We start from the raw sequence: 19,703 nt of genomic DNA, 5'->3' as shown, positions 1-19,703 counted from the left end.
ATTCCTTTAAAGGAAAACATTTTTACACCTGAAAACAAGCAAATGCTTACCTGTGATAAGAGATTCATCTACCATAGAGTGTCCTTCAATAACACGACCATCCACTGGGAATTTGCCTCCTGGGATCACTTTGACAATGTCACCTCGTTGAACCAGTTCAACATCAACTTGCTCTTCACTAGAGGGATGGACAGTGTTTTTAAAATGACATTGTTAACTGCATTTACCCAGGCAAAAGGAGTTGTCACTATACACAAAGCATAATCCCATTCATTGACATTGCTAACTCATACAAAAACTGTTGGAAGAAAGGCCATTCTAAAGAGCACTACGATTATTTTACCATAATTTTATTAACTTTCCAGTTGAGAAAATCCACTAATTTTCTTATCACAGCAAAAATTAGCAAGATTCCAATAAAACAAATCACAGCAACGTTAAATTTTTCTGCAGTTTAACATTTATATCTGTCAAATCTGCCAGCAAATCTACTTCATAGTTCTACAGAATGGTAACATTTGTCTCTGAATTAAGCATATGAGCAACAAAAAAGGAACAACAGAAAAAGCAAATGACAAAGCAAGATACCTTAAAAGAACGTTATCAGGGCCCAAGGTAACAATAGTAGCTTCAGTAGCTTGTAATGAAATTAGTCGCGCCAGTGCTTCTGATGTTTTACCCTAGAATAATAATTTTCATGTTTTTCTGACTATGCTGTTGAAAAAAAAACTGCTGGGTAAATGACAACTGCATATGTTGCAATTTACCCTATTAAGAAAATACTTTCTGCAAACAGACTTAATAATTAAGTCATTTTATACTTTTACTAGTTCAGTTACTGAAGATTATTTCACAACTAAGAAGGTTAAAAGAACCTGACAAAGCTTCTTCCTGGGATTTTTTTTGAAGGTATACAACATTCTGAAATGATTCTTAGTGTCTTACAGCTTGTAGGTATCATGGGCTTTTGTTTTCCTTACCTTTGCAACATGCTCTAGCCACCGGCCCAGGGAGATGAACACAAACAGCATAGGAGGTGTGTCAAAGAAAGTTACAGGGTTTACTTTTGCTTTCTCAGCCATTGCAACTAGAAGAATAACAAATGAGTAGACGAATGCAATGGAGGTTGCCAAAACAATGAGCACGTCCATATTTGCAGTTTTGTGCTTCAGTGCTTTGTATGCCTGTATATAGAAATGCCAGCCTCCAAACATCTGTAACAAGAGCATCAGTTGCATTTTATACACACATTTGCACCACACAGCAGCAGCATTTCCCTACGAGAGCGAGACACTCATTTGTCTAATCTGCCTTCTCTACCTCTCCCTGAACAAACTCCCAGCTCTAGCTGAGGGCTATGATCTCTGCCACAGCACTCTGGGGTCCTCTCACCCGCACACAGTTCCACCAGCTCCTCCCCGCGCCCACGGGTGCAGCAGCACGGCACGCTGCACTGACTGGCCTGCCCGGAACGGGCCCTAGCACTGCTTCTTTTGGCAACAGCAGAAGCATGCAGCAACCTCAAAAGCATTTCAAATCAGCATAATTACAGTCGCTTTTCAAATTTAATTTCTTCATCACCTTCCATTTTGAGTGTTTAAGCCCAACAAACTAGGAGTTGTCATATTCCCACTTACCTGTACAGGGACACACAGTAAAAATGACAGAAAATTCATAACAGACAATCCTGGTAGGAGCTGGTATTCCAGGACCATAGAGGAGTGAAGGGCCTCCATTTCCTCACTGCTCATGTTGTGGTGTGTGTGAGCGTCTGAAAGTTGACTGTCCATAACCATCATGTAAATCATCAGCCCCATGACAGGAACACAGAAAACGAGACTCACAACAAAAGACCTTTTCCACCTCAGATTTTAAAAAGGAAAAAAAGAAAAAAAAAATTGTTTTGCAGTCAAGTGTTGGATAACATTTTAGCTAGTAAGTCTGCACAGTCACAAAAAAAAATTTGTTAAATTTACTGTTGATTACAAAAGAAGAATCAAAGATGTTTACAGAATCTAAATATGTTCAGGAATACTTACTGCCTTATTTCCTGCTTGTGATCTAGATGACTAGCAGATCTATCTTTTTTGACTAACGAAGTAGTGAAACCTAAATCCTAAGGGAAAAAGCATAATGGTAAAAAAGAGAACAATCAATTTTTAAAGACACTTTGTGCTAATATAAATTTATTATCAGATTATTGATGGTGCCAGCCTTACATCTGATTTATTAACATTTCTGATATGATTGTTACTATTTCTTAGTTACCTTGGAAGGAGAGAAAAGCAATCTGCTGTAGAAATCAACCTTTCTAGAACATTAAAACACTATTCTAAAACGTGGCTTTCCAAAATGGTTTCTTGAAGCACGTAAGTAGAGAAAATTGAGGGAGAAAGACAAGAAACTTATTTTACATCTCTCCTGCTACAGTATTCAGGGATGTGCTGTATTTTTCTGCAAACCCATAGCTGGTATCAACTCTCCACCATAGCCTGGCTTTCCCAGTATTTCTGTTTGAAAACTGAGGCAAAGTCATAATAGAGCACTGCTTTTGAACCAGAACACACAGATCTGCAGAAACCTCCACTAAGAAGATAGCAGATGGAAGAAGAAGAGACAGATCTTTTCCCTTAATATTCTTCCCTTCTGTTTCTTGAGTATGTAACTCTTCAAAGGACACTGGATATTTTATGAGACTTGGTGCCTTCATGAAACTTACCTTTATCACCTGTATAACATCCCGAGGACCTATAATCTCAGGATCATATTTAATGTGTGCTTTGTTGGTTGCAAGAGCTACTGAACAGTATAAAACACCATTAGTCTTCATGAGGGTGGATTCTATTTTGTGTACACAAGAAGCGCATGTCATTCCTCTCACCTGTAAAACAAAGGTTCCTTCCTGTTATCAAAACCACAGGTTACTCACTAAATGCATCTTAAGAAATAGGAAAATAAAAGGTGCTTATCACTATCCTGAATTACTTATTGCATATTTCTGGGGTTTGAAGCAGTGAGATGGAGCTATCTAGTTAAGGATGAAAGCACTATAGAAGCAGCATAGCATAGAAACAACGTTATTAAGCTCTGCTGAATCTTCAAGCTCAGAGCTGGGGTACACTGAGACTTAGCTATATATTAAAAAAAAAAAACAAAACAAAACAAAAAAAAAAAGGGAATTCCTGAAATAGTCAGAGTAATCAAAAAACCACAGGAATATTTCTCCAACTTCAGTGTAGTAGTAGGTAGTAGTCAGCCAGCACAGCTTTCAGGAGTAGATAACAAGATATAGTTTGTGATGCATACCTGATGTACTCTTATACTCTTATTTTTTTGTAAATTAAGCTCTATTATATGATTAACACTTTAGGAAGTGGATGCTTACACAAGCACATTCAACAGATAAAAGCAATAAAGACGGAGGTGGTTGGTGTTAATTACTAGCTTACAACAAGTTCCAGAATTCCATCTCCTTCCCCACAGTTTTCCATCACGGTAGCTCCAAATCCCAGTTCCCGTATGAGCTCTGCAATAGCTGAAGGGTTTATGACAGCAGGATTATACCTCACTTCTGCCTTTCCTGCCATTAGGGCAACAAGTATCGAATGTATCCCTAGAAAACAAAATGGGTGAATGGCAGATCATGTTTAAGAAAAACAATGCACTTATAGTAACATGATGGCACAATAGCAACTTATTGAAATTGAGCAAGCTACCACATTGTGGGTATGAATAAAGCAAAACATCATCATTTTTGAAAGATACATCAACAATGCAACAAATGCACCTAAGTGTAGGTGTGACAGATGAAAGTATTACTCCAAGAGTTGCATGTTTTTAACCGTCTAATTACAAACATTCAATCTATGCTATATGAAAAGATGATCTATTTTTAGTTAAAAGTTCTTCTAAAATACAGTTTGCATATTTTTCTCATCTGCATTTACCATTTCTAGACCCTTTTTCTTCAAGAGAGAACATGTAGAAGAAAGGGTGGATCTAACAATGTGCAATCCTGCTGTACACTAAGTGAAAAGGATTTAAATTAATCCATTTTCTAGGATGAAAAAATTTAAATGCCAGGGTAACTTGGAGCACATCCATCTTCATTACAATAATTAAACACAGTCTACATTAATCACTCTAATTCATTACATCACAGCCATGCAACTGTTTATTCCTGCAAATATAATCAATCACACTGACAGAACATAGACATAGTTGTCCTGACTTGCAGAGCTAAAATTAACTATGTCTCTTTAATCCATATTAACACTGTCCTTCTCTAATAACTCCCTTCCTAATACAGGCACATGCACTTCTGACTTTAAGTTGCAGATCTGGGTACATCCTTCCCGTAGAAAAGACTTGGTTTTGCTTCAAGAGGATCTGTATTTGATCCCTAAATTATTTTTGGAGCACTCCAACTCCTGCTTTTGTGAAGGTAGTCTCTAGCCAGCATGCTGACAAAGCAGCAATAACAACATTGTTTTCATCCCATGAACCAAGAGTGAGCAGACTATGTTGTCACCCACGAAACACACCATGAAACTTCACTTGACAACTCACCCAGTAAAAATATTGTACAAAAGCTAGACAGATTCTCTAAAAGAAATGTTTAGAAGTTTAACAGATTACACTGATGTATCTTACCGTCTTCTCTTCTCAAATTTCTCTCAATGTTGGCTACACATGAAGCACATGTCATTCCTGTGACTTGGACATAGCACTTTGATACAGTCTTCGTCTCTTGTCTAGCAAGGTGGGATGGTGACACTTTGGAGGGAGGCTCAGATCTGTGAGATTCCAGCTGCACTTCGGATGAGGGCTGAGCTATTGCCACGGGTAGTTCTGTCTTTGCTGAAAAGGAGATTGCAATTCATGACATTATGAATAGCCATTCCAATGAGGTATGAGCTGGTACTACACCAGCCACAAATATATGTTGCAGTAAATTTAGACAAAAAAATGGTAATTGTATGTGTCTTGTCAATCAGATTCATACATCTGTCAATTAGGAGGAAACAAAAGAAAACAAGACAAAGGGTTGGGCCACTGATTAACTTACCATTTTGTTCCTATTTTTCCCTTTGCTTTTCCTCATTGTATTTGTCTGTTCTGTTGCACATCCTTTGTCCTCTTCTGTAGGTTGTAAGCTAAACATCTGCACTGCAAACTTAGTTTACACACAGTTTTACTGACGTTACCTGGGGCATAAAGCTGAATTTGTAAGCAAGTGCATGTTTCATAAGGAAAGTCAGTGTTTTGGACCTTAGAGAAGGGCTCTCAAACTACAGACAACTGCTTCTTACAGCAATTCAGGAGATGCTATGTTTCTGCAGAAGCAGCATGAAAGGAATTAAATGGGAAATTCAGATCATTTCTTCAGTTATTGCCATAAAATAGCTCATATACTGTATTTCTCAAAATTTAACCTTACTGAATCAAGAAATGGAGCTTCCCTGTCCCCTCAAGAAGCCTCTCTTCCTATCAATATTCACCTGTATTCTCACCCTAAGTCTTCTGCATTGTACTACCCAGCTATCTGCTCCCACTGTGCAATTACTTCTACTGTACCAGTCATCACAGTAAGCATCTGTGCTGGTTTTGGCTGGAACAGGGTTAATTTTCTTCAGAGTGGCTCATATGGTGCTGTCTTTTGAATGTGTGACCAAACAGTGTTGAGAACACACCGCTGTTTTGGTTACTGCTGAGCAGCACTTACAGAGTCAAGGCCTTTTCTGTTCCTCACCCCACCAGTGAGGGGTCTGGTGGGGGGGGGCACAAGGAGCTGGGAGGGGACACAGCAGGGACATCCCAGACCTAACAGCATCATGCTCAGCAATAGAACTGGGGGAAGGAGGAAGAAAGGGGGATGTTCAGAGTGATGGTGCTTGTCTTACCAAGTAACCATTACACATGCTGAAACTCTGCTTTCCTGCAGCTGGCTAAACATCTGCCTGCCGATGGGAAGTAACGACTTAATTCCTTGCTTTGCTTACACGTGCAACTTCTGCTTTACCTATTAAACTATCTTCATCTAAACCCACAAGTTTTCGCTTTTACTCTTCTCTTCCTCATCCCACTGTGGGGGAGTGAAGAAGTGGCTAGGTAGTGCTTAGCTGCCTACCAGGGTTTTCCCATAACAGCATCACTTTAACTTCCTCAGTGCTGTCCACATCTTTCAGATTCTTCTCACTCCTGAGTCTGGTTAAATATCCCTTCACTAGTTACTCCACAGGAACCAAGCCTTTGATAATTCATCCTCAAAGACAATTCAGCGCAGCAACCCGTAACATTCTTCGCAGCTATCAAAGCTCCAATTCCATATTTGTGCCATGAATATTATACAGTAGCAAACTGGAGCACCATTTGAACATCAGTATTTATCTGATATACTTCCAGATATCTCAACCATTCTTAATTAATCTGATATATTAAAGGAAGTGCACATACATTTAATTATCTCATTGACAGTGAAGATATAAGGCTTCTCTTTGCAAGCACAAGCGTACGTCAACTGCTAAATTTCACCTTGGGTGGTACCAAATCCTAAACAGAACTGCACAATCCTTTTAAAGTTAAAAGTTTAACATGTCATTACCTGATAAAGATGCATCAAATCCCATATCCTCAATTGAGGATCGCAAGTCTTCTGGGCACGTCTGCAGAGGGTCATACTCTATAGTCCCATTACGATTGGAGAGAGACACGTGAACAGATTTTACACCTGTCTTTTGTGATACAACTCCCTCAATGGTCTGCACACAAGAGTTGCAAGTCATTCCCTCAATATTTATCACAACAGATTGAGTAAGTGGCTGGCTAGCATCCTTCAAAGCTGGATGAGAAGACTTCAGTGGAGATGCCAGGGTGGGGAAAAGTGCTACGTTTTCATATTCATCAGGAAGGCTGACTTTAAATGTCTCTGGAGACACTGCCTCTATGGCTTTTCTCAGTATGTCTATGCTAATTAAGTTTGGGCTATAGTTTATAACAGCAGATTTCTTTTCTAATGAAACAACTATACTTGATACTGATGGGAGTGCTGATATGGTACTCTGAATATTCAGGACACATGAACTGCAGTGCATGCCATCGATTCTGAAGACAACTGTCTTTGTATCATTCACATTCGAGTTTTCTTTCAGTGCTGTCTCAGAGCCTTCGCTCTGCGTTTTCTTCAACCTTTCCAGGTCAATAGCACTGAGTTTGAGGGGTCTAGGCTGCTTTTTGAAAGATGCTGTGAAACCCGCAGCTTCAATTTGATGTTTTATTTCTTCAGCTGTAATTAGATGAGGCTGGTAGACAACAACAGCTTCCTGACTGTCCAGAGACACTGAAAATTAATCAATAGAACACTGAAAATTCATCAATAAAAACAAGTGTGCATTACTGCCCTAAGAATAATAAGCATACTGCCCCAAGATCAATGGATCCTGCCAAAGCTTTCCTAGAATGCTTTCAATGCTCAGAAATGTAACTATCATGGAAAGGAGATTTAATTGGTTTGGTAAATATCAAACAATTTAGTTCTTCAACCATTTTTTTTGTCTAGTACTACAATAACTTTCAATTCATCAATTTTTTGCTCTTTCCCCGGGACTTTCACAAATGGCATTACTATTTCTTACTACATTTATGCTTTTATCAGGGGTCTGTGGCAATACATTTATGCCAAAGCTATTTATACAGATAATTTTGTCTTGCTTTTTAAATACAATGACATAAATGCCAGTATTAATTTTTAACTGAACAGAAAATATAAACTCATATTAATTACAATACAAAGAGACATCTGGTACTAGAGATTTCTGTAACTGGTAATAACATTATGGAACACAACTACTCAGGCTCCCTACCAAAATACAAAGCAACTACTGAATACTGCCACATGTATAACAGCAACAGCCTCACCACCATATCTGGGCACCTTTCTTTACTTCTAGTCCAAATTAAACACTTAACTAAGTACCTGGTACCATGAAGAGTAACTGTCACACTAAGCTACGTAATCTAAACCCAAGATACCTCCACAATGAATCAGAGAACAGCACGGTCAACTTCAGTTTACATCAAAATACACTAAGGATTTACCTTTAATCCGCTGAATTCCTTGCAATTTGCCAATCTTCCCCTCAATGGTGCTGGTGCAGGAATGACAGGTCATCCCCTCTACTTTCAGGCGCAGCACAATGCTACTTGCTTGAGACCAGCTGGAATCTTCACAGGTTCCAGGCGTTACCTCCAGTGCAGAGATATTTAAATCTACTCCTGGGACCATTTGGGTAATCTGCTTGCCATTTATGATGGAAGAAATGAAGGTCACCACTGCAGTTTTTTGATCAGAGGACATTTTAACATCCATGATACCTTTGGTCTTTAGTAGGATACTACAAATCTGTTTAGATGTTAGAGCTGACTGAGTAGGAATGGTAAGAAAAATAGTGTCAGGTAAAACAGGTTGTGGGTTTGAATCAGCTAATGTAGCATCAAATCCCATGTCATATATTGCTTCCTGCAGTGTTGCTGGAGTCTGCAGTTTTGAGTCATAAATGACGACTGCATTCTTATCCTCTAGAGACACCTTGCAAGGGAAAATAAAAAAAAAAACAAACCACAATTCAGCCAACTGCAACACTAAGAGATGAGAACTAATACCCTGCATAGGACTAGAAATCACTTTTACTTGCATACATTATTAAATCCTGTCCAGTACAATTTTATCCGTCACTACCCACCTTGAAGAGTAAAGTCATACCAATAGCCACCATAAAGTAACTTATGCTCATCTGTGCAACATCACAGCCAGAAAGAACAGATTTATTTCCTCCCCTCCTCGCACAGTTTCAGAATCTTTTACAAGTCTGTCTAGACACTTTTACTTCAGACATCCAGACAGCATAAATGCATTTAATGAAATTTCCAGAGCCAAACTCTCTTCAATTATGATGACTAACCCAATTAAATCCCAAAAGCAAAACAGGCCACAGAAAAAATTCTAATCACATACACAATTCTGCAGTTAGTAGTAATTACCCTTAGGCTACTAGGACGGAAGAAAATACTCTTTGAAAAAACCCCACAGATTTAAGCAGCAGTGAAAGGAGTCCAGTATTCCTAGGCATCTTATGCACAGGCTGTTAACTTGCTGTGAGCAATAAAGTGCATCAGGCTTCACAGAACAAAATTCAGTTTTGAAATTTGATATATAACAAAAATTAAAGCTGGTTTTCCTCTCTCTGTACATTTTGGTGATCCAGAGATGTCCTGATTTGGCACTAACCTTTCACATCAGATGGTACAAATAACCTCAATTTAATTTGTTCCTAACTGATGATACATCAAACACAATTATTGCAGTTTACAAAAGGGAAAGCTGATGTCTGCCAGAGGCCCAACACATTATCATTCAATTCTATCTTTCCTCTGGGCAAACGTACAACCTAAAGACCACAGTCATGATTAAATCCAACCAGTTAAATCATTTTAAAAACAACCTTTCTTCATTTTTGTCCCACTTATGGGCCTTAGCAGAATTAGCAACCTGGACTTTTATAGGTTTCATTGCCGTTGGAGGAAAAATAACCTAAATGCAGCTCTGCCTGTGTGTATTAGCCATCTAAAATTCATCTTCCTCACTGACCTAATTCACAATCACTAAACAAAACTCTGTTTTACTATTCTTATAGATTTTTCTGAAACAAATGGTCTGGCTAAATTGAAGTTATGATGCTGTATTGAGGATAACTACTAACAAGTAAGTTAAGGTATGACTCTCTTCTCCTCCTATCTCAAGTCATCTGCATGTTCTCAGAAATTAGCTGAAACACTAAAATGCAAGGTCGATGAGACTAAATTTTTTGCCAGAATAAGGGAAAAAGGGATGATTTCAAAATCAGATTATTTGGGGGTATTATTTTACAGGCTGCTTTTAGCCTTGATAGGACTTCATGCTTGCAGTGATGTATCTAACCATACCGTGCCACAGATGTTAAGAGCAGTATTCCTATTTCTAAAACAGTCTGTTCAGTGATCCAAGGTTCTGGTGTCAGAAAATAGCCTTGTATCACATGAAAGCGCCATTAAAGTTGAAGAAAGATGAAAAATGATGAGTCTTGAAAATAGCACTGCTGTTCACCAAAATTTCCATGTGCGTACATGAATGCCTACTTCAGGAAAAAGGAAACTGTACTAACTAGTGCATCGTTTGCTTTTGTACAGAATGGAGCACCACAACAAGGCCTTCAAAACCAGCTTGAGGTAACGATCACACGCCCCCCAAATTCAGACAGTACACCCTATTCTGGGAAGGAAAGTGTTCATCTAAGACACATCCACTAAAATAGAAACTATCTTTTGATAAAACCAGGAAGTTTCATCAATGACTATAAAAAGTTACAGCATGGTTTCAGATCCTAGATACTAAGTAATTAAACTGTGCAATTTTCTGTTGCTGCTATTGTCATGACTGTTCTTTTTAGCACAAATTAGCCCATAAAACTAATAGGAATCTCCCAGCTTTTAAACTGTTTCCATTATTAAAACTACTGTAAATTGATGTACTGTGTAGGAATGATCAGCTCACCCTGGAATACGCTGCAGTCCAATATTTCACCCATGATAGAAAAAAATACTAACAAAATATTGGTATCTTCTCAGAGCTAAGGAAAAAACATTAAAATCAAGTCATATCAAGGAAGTCTGGATAAAGGGCAAACCAAGTAGCTCTGGTAACAGTACAAAACTACAGTTCTACTGCTCTTCCTCTCATTTCCTCGTTGACAGTGCAAAGGAAAGAAACTTCTAATGTTTGAAAGAGCTAGCAAGACTATCCTTTGTCACCTGGATTGCCTGCTACTCTTATTTCATGGACTACAAGCAAACTGCTTTATTTTTCATAGTGGGTCAACTAGCACATGATTAACTGGACACCTCAGGCCCACAAATGCTTTTGAACCAGCGCAAGTGGCCGCTGTGTACTATCAGTTTGAAAGAAAAGGCCTGGAGGCTTGACTGACATTTATCTGGTACAAGGAACAAGGACAGCTTACTTTTTTCACCAGTGTAAATTCCAGGGCCTTTGCTTTATATTATCAAAAGTTTTCCTGCTCTTGCTTTTTTTTTGACATTTTTTCTCATTACTTCACAATACTGAATTAACTGTAAAGCAGAAAATTACTTAGGAGTAACAGATAATGACTTAGCTCCCACTGCAGTAACCACTTACTTTGCTCTTATACCAGAAATACACTAATGCTCTTCCAACATCAGCTTCCCATGAAATGTACAGAATATACTCTTTCCACATATCTGCTTCCTTTAGTGCATATTTTGTCATGGTTTCTCATACAAGAACAAAGCTTTCTAAGAAATAGCAACAGCATTACTTACATTAATGTTATGGATACCATTCATCTTCCCGACATGCTGTTCAATGGTTTGAACACAGGAATTGCATGTCATCCCCTCCACGCCGATGACTATGGATTTTGCCTCCATCGTGAAATTCTACTCAAGTCTTCACATTGCTGTTGATTAAAAAACGATTAACAGTTAAGGCAAAAGAAGTGATTTACAGATTAATTTTTTTTTTTTTACCTGTTGAAAATTTGCTTTATTTTTTCCACTGACAGCGAGGTTAGTGACCAGAAAAATGACCAAAGTCGACTACTAAATGTTTGGCTGCAGCGGAATCAATAGCAAATTTTGATGACTAACTGAACAGCTAAAATTAAGCACGTGCTTAAATAATGGGGACTTATCTTGGAAAACTAAATTACATTAAGCATTAACAATGTGTAATAAAATTAATTTTCTTGTTTGTCAGTGACAGTTCAGAATGGTTCTCTGTTACAGAAGGTCTGAAAGTTTTTGGTTTTGCTTTGAGACATGCTACAAACCATGTAAGAATACAAGGATGTTTCACCATAGTAACAGGTTTACCTCACTGATGCACAAAACTAAATGCTGAAGCTTGATCAATAAAACGTAGAGTATAAAACTCTGAATTAGTGAAGTATCCAAAAGATGAAATGCAGTTAAAGGAAAAATATGTATTTTGTGTGAAGAACCAGGAACACATTGCAAATTTCCGTCAGCCACTAACCCATGGGAGAATTTAACTATAATTTCTAGGCCAAAAAAAGAAAAAAAAAAAAAAGTTTAACTATGCAAACATGAAATATAGTCTGAGAAGCAGATTGTAAAGATTTATTTTCCCAATGCATCTCCTAAAATCCTCAAATGACCAGCTAATCAGCTAATTCATCTAAACTGTGGCTTGGACCTTCACATTCTGATAGGCGGTAAGTTTTGTTCAGGAGGTACGCAATAAATGATTAGACAAACCAAGACTTAGCACACATTAATGGTAAGCATGACATAAAGGAAACCCCACAGCTGTAAGGAGTTTAAACACCTGTGTGCAACAACGCCGGAACCTTTTTCACTGACACGTGCGGAGAAGCCTGAGCGGCACTCCCACGGATACTTAAATCTGATCAGAACCTCGAACAACCTGTGACATATGACTTTCCCGAAAAGCATCACGTATTTACTCTGAATGCATCGCAAAGCGCCAACGCTTCATCCCTCCACCCCAGTCACTAACGAAGCTTGGAAGCACCAGGGCTGCAAGCACAGCTCGAGAGCGCCGGCGGCTGCGGGATCAGAATCAGAAGCTGCGCGGTGCTCTCGTCCTGCACGCGGGACACCCTGCAGCAGGGTGCGGCCTCAGTGCCAGGAGACAGAGGAAGAGCTCCCACAAATCGGGGCCTCAGGCAACGAGAGCTTTGATCGTCGCTAAGGCTGCCCAGGAAAATAGCATTAACACTTGCACAGACTGTACTAACCAGGTGCAGCTGCCTCAGGAGATAAAACAGTGACAATAAGTTACTATTACTAAATAATGCATCTTATTATGCTACAATCAGTAGAAAACACTAACAAGAAGTCATCCCTGCTAAGAACAGAAATAAGAAAACTCTGAGAGTTATTACAGATCTCACTTCTCACTTATTCTTACAAGGTCTGAGTTACTAGGAACACACACACAAATATTTATATACAAATATTCACACATTGCAGAAATATAGAATTGTCACCTGACCCAAGAGAATTATGCCTCAGCAGAAGAGTATATTTTATCAAACCTCACACAACAGGTCCTCTCTCAGGCTCATCTGCACACTCAGAGGTACAAGATATTTTTAAACACTATAAAGCTGTCCAAGAAAATACATGCCTTCATGTCATCATATCGGAATATGATCCTTACTGACTACCTCGGTTCTTCCATAAAGAATGCTCAATCCATAGAGAGCAAACAAAGATGTAATTGTTGACTCCACAGTCAGGGAGCCATCAATATTCCCACAAGGCTGAAGTACAAATAAACTTTCAAAGAGTGCTTGACTAACAGTCTGCTTTGTGAGCACAACCAGACACGCACAACTAACTGAGACACAGTAGTCTATCACAAAGTCAATCTGTCCTCTAGTAAGGTCTGGATAGAAGTTAATTTAAAAGCATTTCAGGTACATGATCAACATGTCCAGTTGCCCTGCCCTGCCAACTGTGCTATTACTGTATTTGGGGAGGGAAGTAGGGAAATACTTTGGCTGTGAGCTGCTATCTAAAATAATCAAAGGTTGGCAAGAGTTGGGGTACAGCGGTACAAGAGTCTCCAAAAACCTGCCGAGCTCCTGCCTCTTGCCTGTTCTTTGGTTTATGAGATTCAAGCTACAGTACAAGAATATTCAAACTAGGATACAGCATTAAAGCCTCTTCTGTAAGTCATATGTCAAACTAACAGTGGCCACGCATATAATATGGTGAACTAGTACTTATTAAAGTGATTAGGGTAGCCATCAGCACTACTACTGAATGCCCACCAATGCATGGAAAAAAACCCACAATTGCTTATATAGGTAAAAAACCCACACTTTTTAAAATCATCTACTGTTATTATAGTTTGTTGTGGACAAAGTATTTCCTCCATTTTCTCAGTTTGTTTCCTTGTCCTTCTGCTGTTCATTTCACGTATAAGCACTTCCACCATTTTTTACTCAGTCTCATGTTTTCCTACTTAAAAGGTAGCATGTAAAAAGACAAACAGGAATTATGAGAAGTCTTCTGTCTTAGTGGCCTAATAGCTAAAGAAAGTTTGCAAAGTGACTTCAAATATAACGGATGATATTTACAGAAGTGGAAGAAAATACTCCAATTGCAGCAACTCAGGACCACTTATAAAGCATGTTAGAATCCCATTATGTCAGCAGAAGGTCCTGTTTGTGTTTCAAGTGCATGCTACATACAGACACAACCATTCCTTTAAAATAAAACACATCATCTGCTATTTGTGTTTGGATGTAAATAATAAGCAATCAAACTGCAATCATTCTACTGCCTCAAGAAGGTTTTTTTGTGGGTTGGTGAGTCTCTAGGACCAACTGATCAGGGCCCCATGGCATTTAGCATTGTATAAACACATTAGAGAAAATCCTTTCCTGGAAAACATTCTAATTCAAACATGCCAAAAGCATAAAGGCATAAAAGAATTATTTTTATTTTACCCCTCAAGGCCCCAAAGTACTAGGACTTAATTGAGAAGTTCCATCATAGAATTTATCTGTTGGATCAAACTGTCGCTTCTTTTTGTTCTCTGACTTTTCATTAAGAAACACTACTGGATCTAGATGATATATGCATCATTAACAAATCTGTCGGTGAGGAAGCTGGCAAGCAAGGATTTTTATTTGCTTTAAGTTGCTAACAGTTTTCATACCATTTTTAAAAACAGGCTGTTCTCTAAAAAACGAGATGTGTCCAAATCTAAAGACAGAAAACGAGCCCTTCGTAAGCAGTACTGCCTCTTCACATCAGTTACATTATATTACTGACACTGAATTGAGAAACAACACATTCACAATCTCAGTTTTCTGTACAGCCTGAGATTTCCAAAGACCAAATTGTCTGCATTTCCAGTGCTCCTGATGCTTTAAAGAGATCTTGTTCTCAGAAGGACGTATAGGGTTAATACACAGTGATGATAAGTATACACACATATGCTTTCCTCCCCTTACAAAACGCCCAGAATGAGTTAAATTTATAATTTAATACATGCTTACAACTGAGACAATATTCTACCTTGTTATAGTCTATTTCATTATTAACTCCTTGCCTCCTTTATGAGTGCTTCCTGGTTGAAATGCTTTGGCTGAAACTTAAAAAGTATTTTTGTCATAATTTCCTACCTTCTGACAACATTAAGAAAAACTAATGGTTAAGCAGCTTGAAAAATACTTGTTATAAATTATGACTAGATGCACACAAGAGGTATACAAATATTGACAATTCGATCCTAGTTCTTCTTATATGTGTTAATATTTTACCAAGTTCACATGAAAATGGATGCAGAAGTCAAAAGATCTGCATGAGGCTGTGTAGCAATCCGTGCATACTCCACCAATACCTTGAACTTGGAACACCCTGTTTCCTCACTCTTGCCATCCATCACTATATATGTTTGTTTTCTCTCCCCATTTAAAAAAATGTTTGCGTATATAATGCTGCATATGTATACATGTGTATATTTATATGCATTAGCTCAAAAGAGAACCTCACTATACAAAGGACAGTTATGGTTCCAGCAGGATGCAGCTGAAACAAGCAACAAATCTAAACCATCTGTAATATCTAAAAAGCTTTCTATGTGAACAACATGCATTTTATAAGCTGACACTGAAGACATCTATTATTACCACTGACAGCAAGGCAAATGACTGCTAATAAATAACTTGTAATTCAAAGTTATCATGGACATATTCTTTTAAGTGAGACACTAAGCTATGGATCACACATTGTTTTAGAGAAAAATAGTGGTTTTATTCTTAAGCAATGCATTACTCCATCTATAAAACACCATCATCAGTTAGTAAAGAATTTTAGGATTTAACAGTGCAAAGAAATGCCAGGGTGCCCCCCCCCCCATTTTATCTAACAGCTATGTATTTAGAATACATGAAACCAAAAGGCTTCAATTCAATGACTGCTGTTTTGAAGCATCATCTAAAGCGGCTTCATCTTACAAAAGCCCTGGCTTTGAACAAGCTTTGTAAAAGCTTTTTGTATTCTCTACTATACTATTGACTGCTTAATACCTTAAGAAACTCCTACTTTCTATTATCTTTTATTACTTTCACCTGTGTTTTGTAGTACTAAGGCAGCAGTACTTCCTTTTTTGTATATTAATACCATCAATGAAGCAGCAGAGCCCTAGAAATAAACTAGTTCTGAAATACTGCATAACCACACACGGTAGGCTACACATGGAGGAGCAACATTCAGTGACAGGAGTACATCAGTGACAGGAGTACATAGGAAAATTAAAACCAAAATAATATCTGGGAATAGACATAAGTCCTTGTATGTTTTCTTCAGGTACAATTTTAGGCTTAGTGCTTGGGTTGCCTGTGTGCACGTTAAAATCCAGACACTTCATTTTCTTGATGAAAGTGAACTAGTGTTTCTATTAAGTGAATGAAGGAACGGAAGGAGAAATAATTTCTACTTCCAACAGCAATTTCTTCTCATGGAAAGGAAAATTAAATAAGGATCAAGCACAAAGTGACTGAGAAACTTAGATTCATCTCAATCATTTTTTTGGATCTGCGAACAGCAGTCTTTGCAAGTAAAATAACTTTGACTTCATCGTGCTTCAGGGAAGTAATTCATTCACAACCTCACACTATCAAAAAAAAAAAATACAAGCAATGTGAAGAGTAAGTTACAACACTGGTAAAAACCCGGACTCTCACTTTACCCCACAAAAAACACCTGAGTACTTCTAGGATCCAAGCTAACCCAGACATCACAGTGACACAAAGCACTGTACATCACAAACGTGCTTCGTGCCTGTTCTAACATCAGTAAGAAAATACATAATGGAGAAACAGAAAATGTTTCTGGCTAAGTGTACAACTTCAGTTTTCACCAAAGATTTCTATATACAATTACCTTGAATTTGTAGTGCTGAAACTGAAAGAGGTCAAAGCTAGGCAAAAATAACACAAATGCCAGAAACAGAATCTGTCAGATTTAACTATAGCCTTTAGACTTTATTAAATTTCTAAATGGCTGAGTCCTACTTTGTAGCTTGCCTTGTTTATGGCAGCAGAAAAAGAAATTTCTCGTTACATTTAATGGAAAAAAGGTACCTGTCCCTGAAAGTCTGCAAACACTTACGAAAAATAGCAAAGGACAGCATGAAAGGAAAGACCTGTATAACCTCATCCTCACACTTACAAAAGTGCTGGAGAATGGGTTACAGGAGATCTAGTCCTGTACGAAAGAACAAGGTTTTATTACATTCATTGGCAAACAGACGCATTGAAAAGTATGACTAGATATATGAGGCTTAATCATTGAGGGAGAAACTGCACCTCTATAATAAATATGTCACAGACAGCTACATGATACTCTAAACAGGTTGTAATTCATGTTGCTCAAGACTTTAACGAGTCTTGCTTGGTCAGCAGACTATGGAAGTTGCTCTGATGGACTTTATATAAGGTGGATGAAAAAAAAAAAAAAAGTACACACCTAAAACATTTTACTTCTAACAAAAGTTTTACAATACTTGAGACAAATTCTTAGCCATTTTTTTTACTTGGTTCATGTCCTTCCCCTACCTCTTCAAGTCAGATTTCTGGAAAACCTGAATGTTCTCCTGGAAGAATCACGGAAAATATTAGAAGTGGAATATAATTTATAAACCCTTCTTATGTAAGCATACTAAGGCCAACTGGGGCTCCTCATTCTTGAACTTAGTCTCAAGATACAAGGCAGAATAATGTGGAATGCATTCTACGAGTGAAAATAATAATAAAACATTAAATGACATGTAATGCTAGCTTTTACTTTCCTGTTTCACCACCTGGGAAGGAAAAAAGCTTTGAGCCTTTTTCTCTACAACAAAATCAACAAAATACACTGTAATTATAGATTTCTAACCAAAAGGTGTTTGTCCTTATGGAGTGCATCATAACACACACAAATAACTTCCACATTACCAAACAGAAAAAAGTATTTCTCGGTCTACAGCTGCAAACACAACAAGTATTTAAGTACAGAAATGCAATGTTTGGTGACTGCACAGAAGATTTTAAGGAACTTTACACCAGCAATAATTATGTACAATTTCCAAACCCTGGATATAGAGAGGCAGTAGTTAAGCTGGGTTTGCCCTCACTCATTTTCATGAGATTTTACCCCAAAGCATCATAAACAACTATTTGCCTTCTTCCAGAATATTTACACCAGATTTTAAATGAAAACATTGGGAAACTATACCTGTGCACACAATGCTGCTATCACAATGCAAAACACTAAGGAAGATGGTCCAGAAGTACAAGTTAATCAGCTCAAGTCTGAAAAAAAGCACCTTAGAGAAGAGGCTCAGTGACTTGGGCATTCAGATTTGTTACAAGTCTTTCCCTGAAGCTTGCCAGAGGTGGAAGAGACACTTTTGCAGGTCTGTCCGTGAGTGCACTTACTGTACACCACGAAGCAACGAGATCTCACACGTGGATGTCCAGTGATAAGAACAGCCTATTGCTCTTCCTTTCAGTTCCCGGTTTGATATTACTCAACCTGTTGGCATGGGCCGCATCCCAAAGAAACCACAGGAGTGTCGATGTGACTCCCTACCAGCACCCGTCTGCCTAGCACCAGGGAGGAAAAAAAAAAAAACAAAACAAAAGAAAAACTCGAAGGTAGAAGCAGCTTGCATGAAGTGATGTGGCGGAGCAGGAAATACCGTCTGGGATTCAGAGCTGTTTTGGTTCCAGAGCCCTCGTTTTGTCGGGCTGTCTCTGAAATGCCGAGCGCCCCCCCGCCTCCCCGAGCCCCGAGCCCACCCGGCGCGGTTTGCCTTACAGCCGGAGCGGGGGGGGGGGGGGCACCTCGCCACGCTCCCTCGCCTCTCCGAAGCGGCGGATCGCGGTGGAGAGATCCGCGGCCGACGCGAAGCGGCTGTTTTGGGGCCGGGTCGCTGAGGGACGGCCCGTTCCCGCGCTGCGCCTCAGGTGGGGAAGGGGGAGACGGGCCCTCCTCTTCCCCTACTCCCCCCCCCTCCCCGCGCTGAGGCGGGGACACGTACCGCAGCTCGGCGCCGCGGGAAGCGCCGAGCAATCCCCCGCCGCGCCCCGGGAAGCCGTGACAAGGGCTCCGCCGGCGCTGAGGCAGCCCCGCAGGAACCGCGCACCGTCTCCGGCTGCTCCGTGACCGAAGGGGAAAAGGAGAGCCCCCACTCTCCCCGGGTAGGGGGTGTGAGGAGACAAAAAGCAGGCCGTGCCGCGGCGGGGCAGCCCCAGGGGCGCGCAGGGCCGCACTCACCAGAGGCTGAGGGCGCGGAGCTGTCTCTCCCCGGCCCGGGGGCGCGCCTGGCACTTTGCCCCGCCGGGAGCGCGCGCCCTCACGTGACCTGCGCCGCCGCCGGGCTCCTCCCACCCGCCCACGTAAACACAGCCGGGGCGGCCGGCGGCAGGAAACTGATAATTAAACTCTTCGGGAGCGAAGGCCGCCATTTCGTACACCTCTGCTGTAGCAAAAAGCAGGATAGTGGTGTTTTGCAAAGAGACAAACTGACTTTGAGGTTTAGAGAGTCCGCATATACCCCGGATCTATTTCCTAACAAATTC

General features: G+C 39.5%; 1 protein-coding gene across 5 annotated transcripts in view; it reads right to left on the bottom strand.

Annotated features, from left to right (window-relative positions):
• The window catches only part of ATP7A (ATPase copper transporting alpha), a 28,618-nt gene extending 9,170 nt beyond the window's left edge, over positions 1-19,448 (bottom strand). Inside the window, exons 1-12 of one of the 5 annotated variants that reach the window (XM_032983426.2) lie at positions 19,399-19,448; positions 11,395-11,531; positions 8,098-8,587; positions 6,605-7,339; positions 4,654-4,860; positions 3,450-3,613; positions 2,720-2,881; positions 2,040-2,116; positions 1,638-1,863; positions 981-1,214; positions 589-680; positions 51-178 (exon numbers count right to left, since the gene is read on the bottom strand). In XM_032983426.2, coding sequence (XP_032839317.2) covers positions 51-178; positions 589-680; positions 981-1,214; positions 1,638-1,863; positions 2,040-2,116; positions 2,720-2,881; positions 3,450-3,613; positions 4,654-4,860; positions 6,605-7,339; positions 8,098-8,587; positions 11,395-11,502 — 2,623 coding nt within the window. In that variant the 5' untranslated portion in view covers positions 11,503-11,531; positions 19,399-19,448. The other 4 variants (XM_032983424.2, XM_032983425.2, XM_042807255.1 and 1 more) reach the window with 4 other exon arrangements.
• Between the last annotated feature and the right edge of the window lie 255 nt (positions 19,449-19,703).

Source organism: Tyto alba, unplaced genomic scaffold (assembly GCF_018691265.1).
Source record: "Tyto alba isolate M040663 unplaced genomic scaffold, T.alba_DEE_v4.0 Super-Scaffold_5, whole genome shotgun sequence".
NCBI classification, from domain to species: Eukaryota; Metazoa; Chordata; class Aves; order Strigiformes; family Tytonidae; genus Tyto; species Tyto alba.
This window is presented reverse-complemented; position numbering and strand designations above follow the sequence as displayed.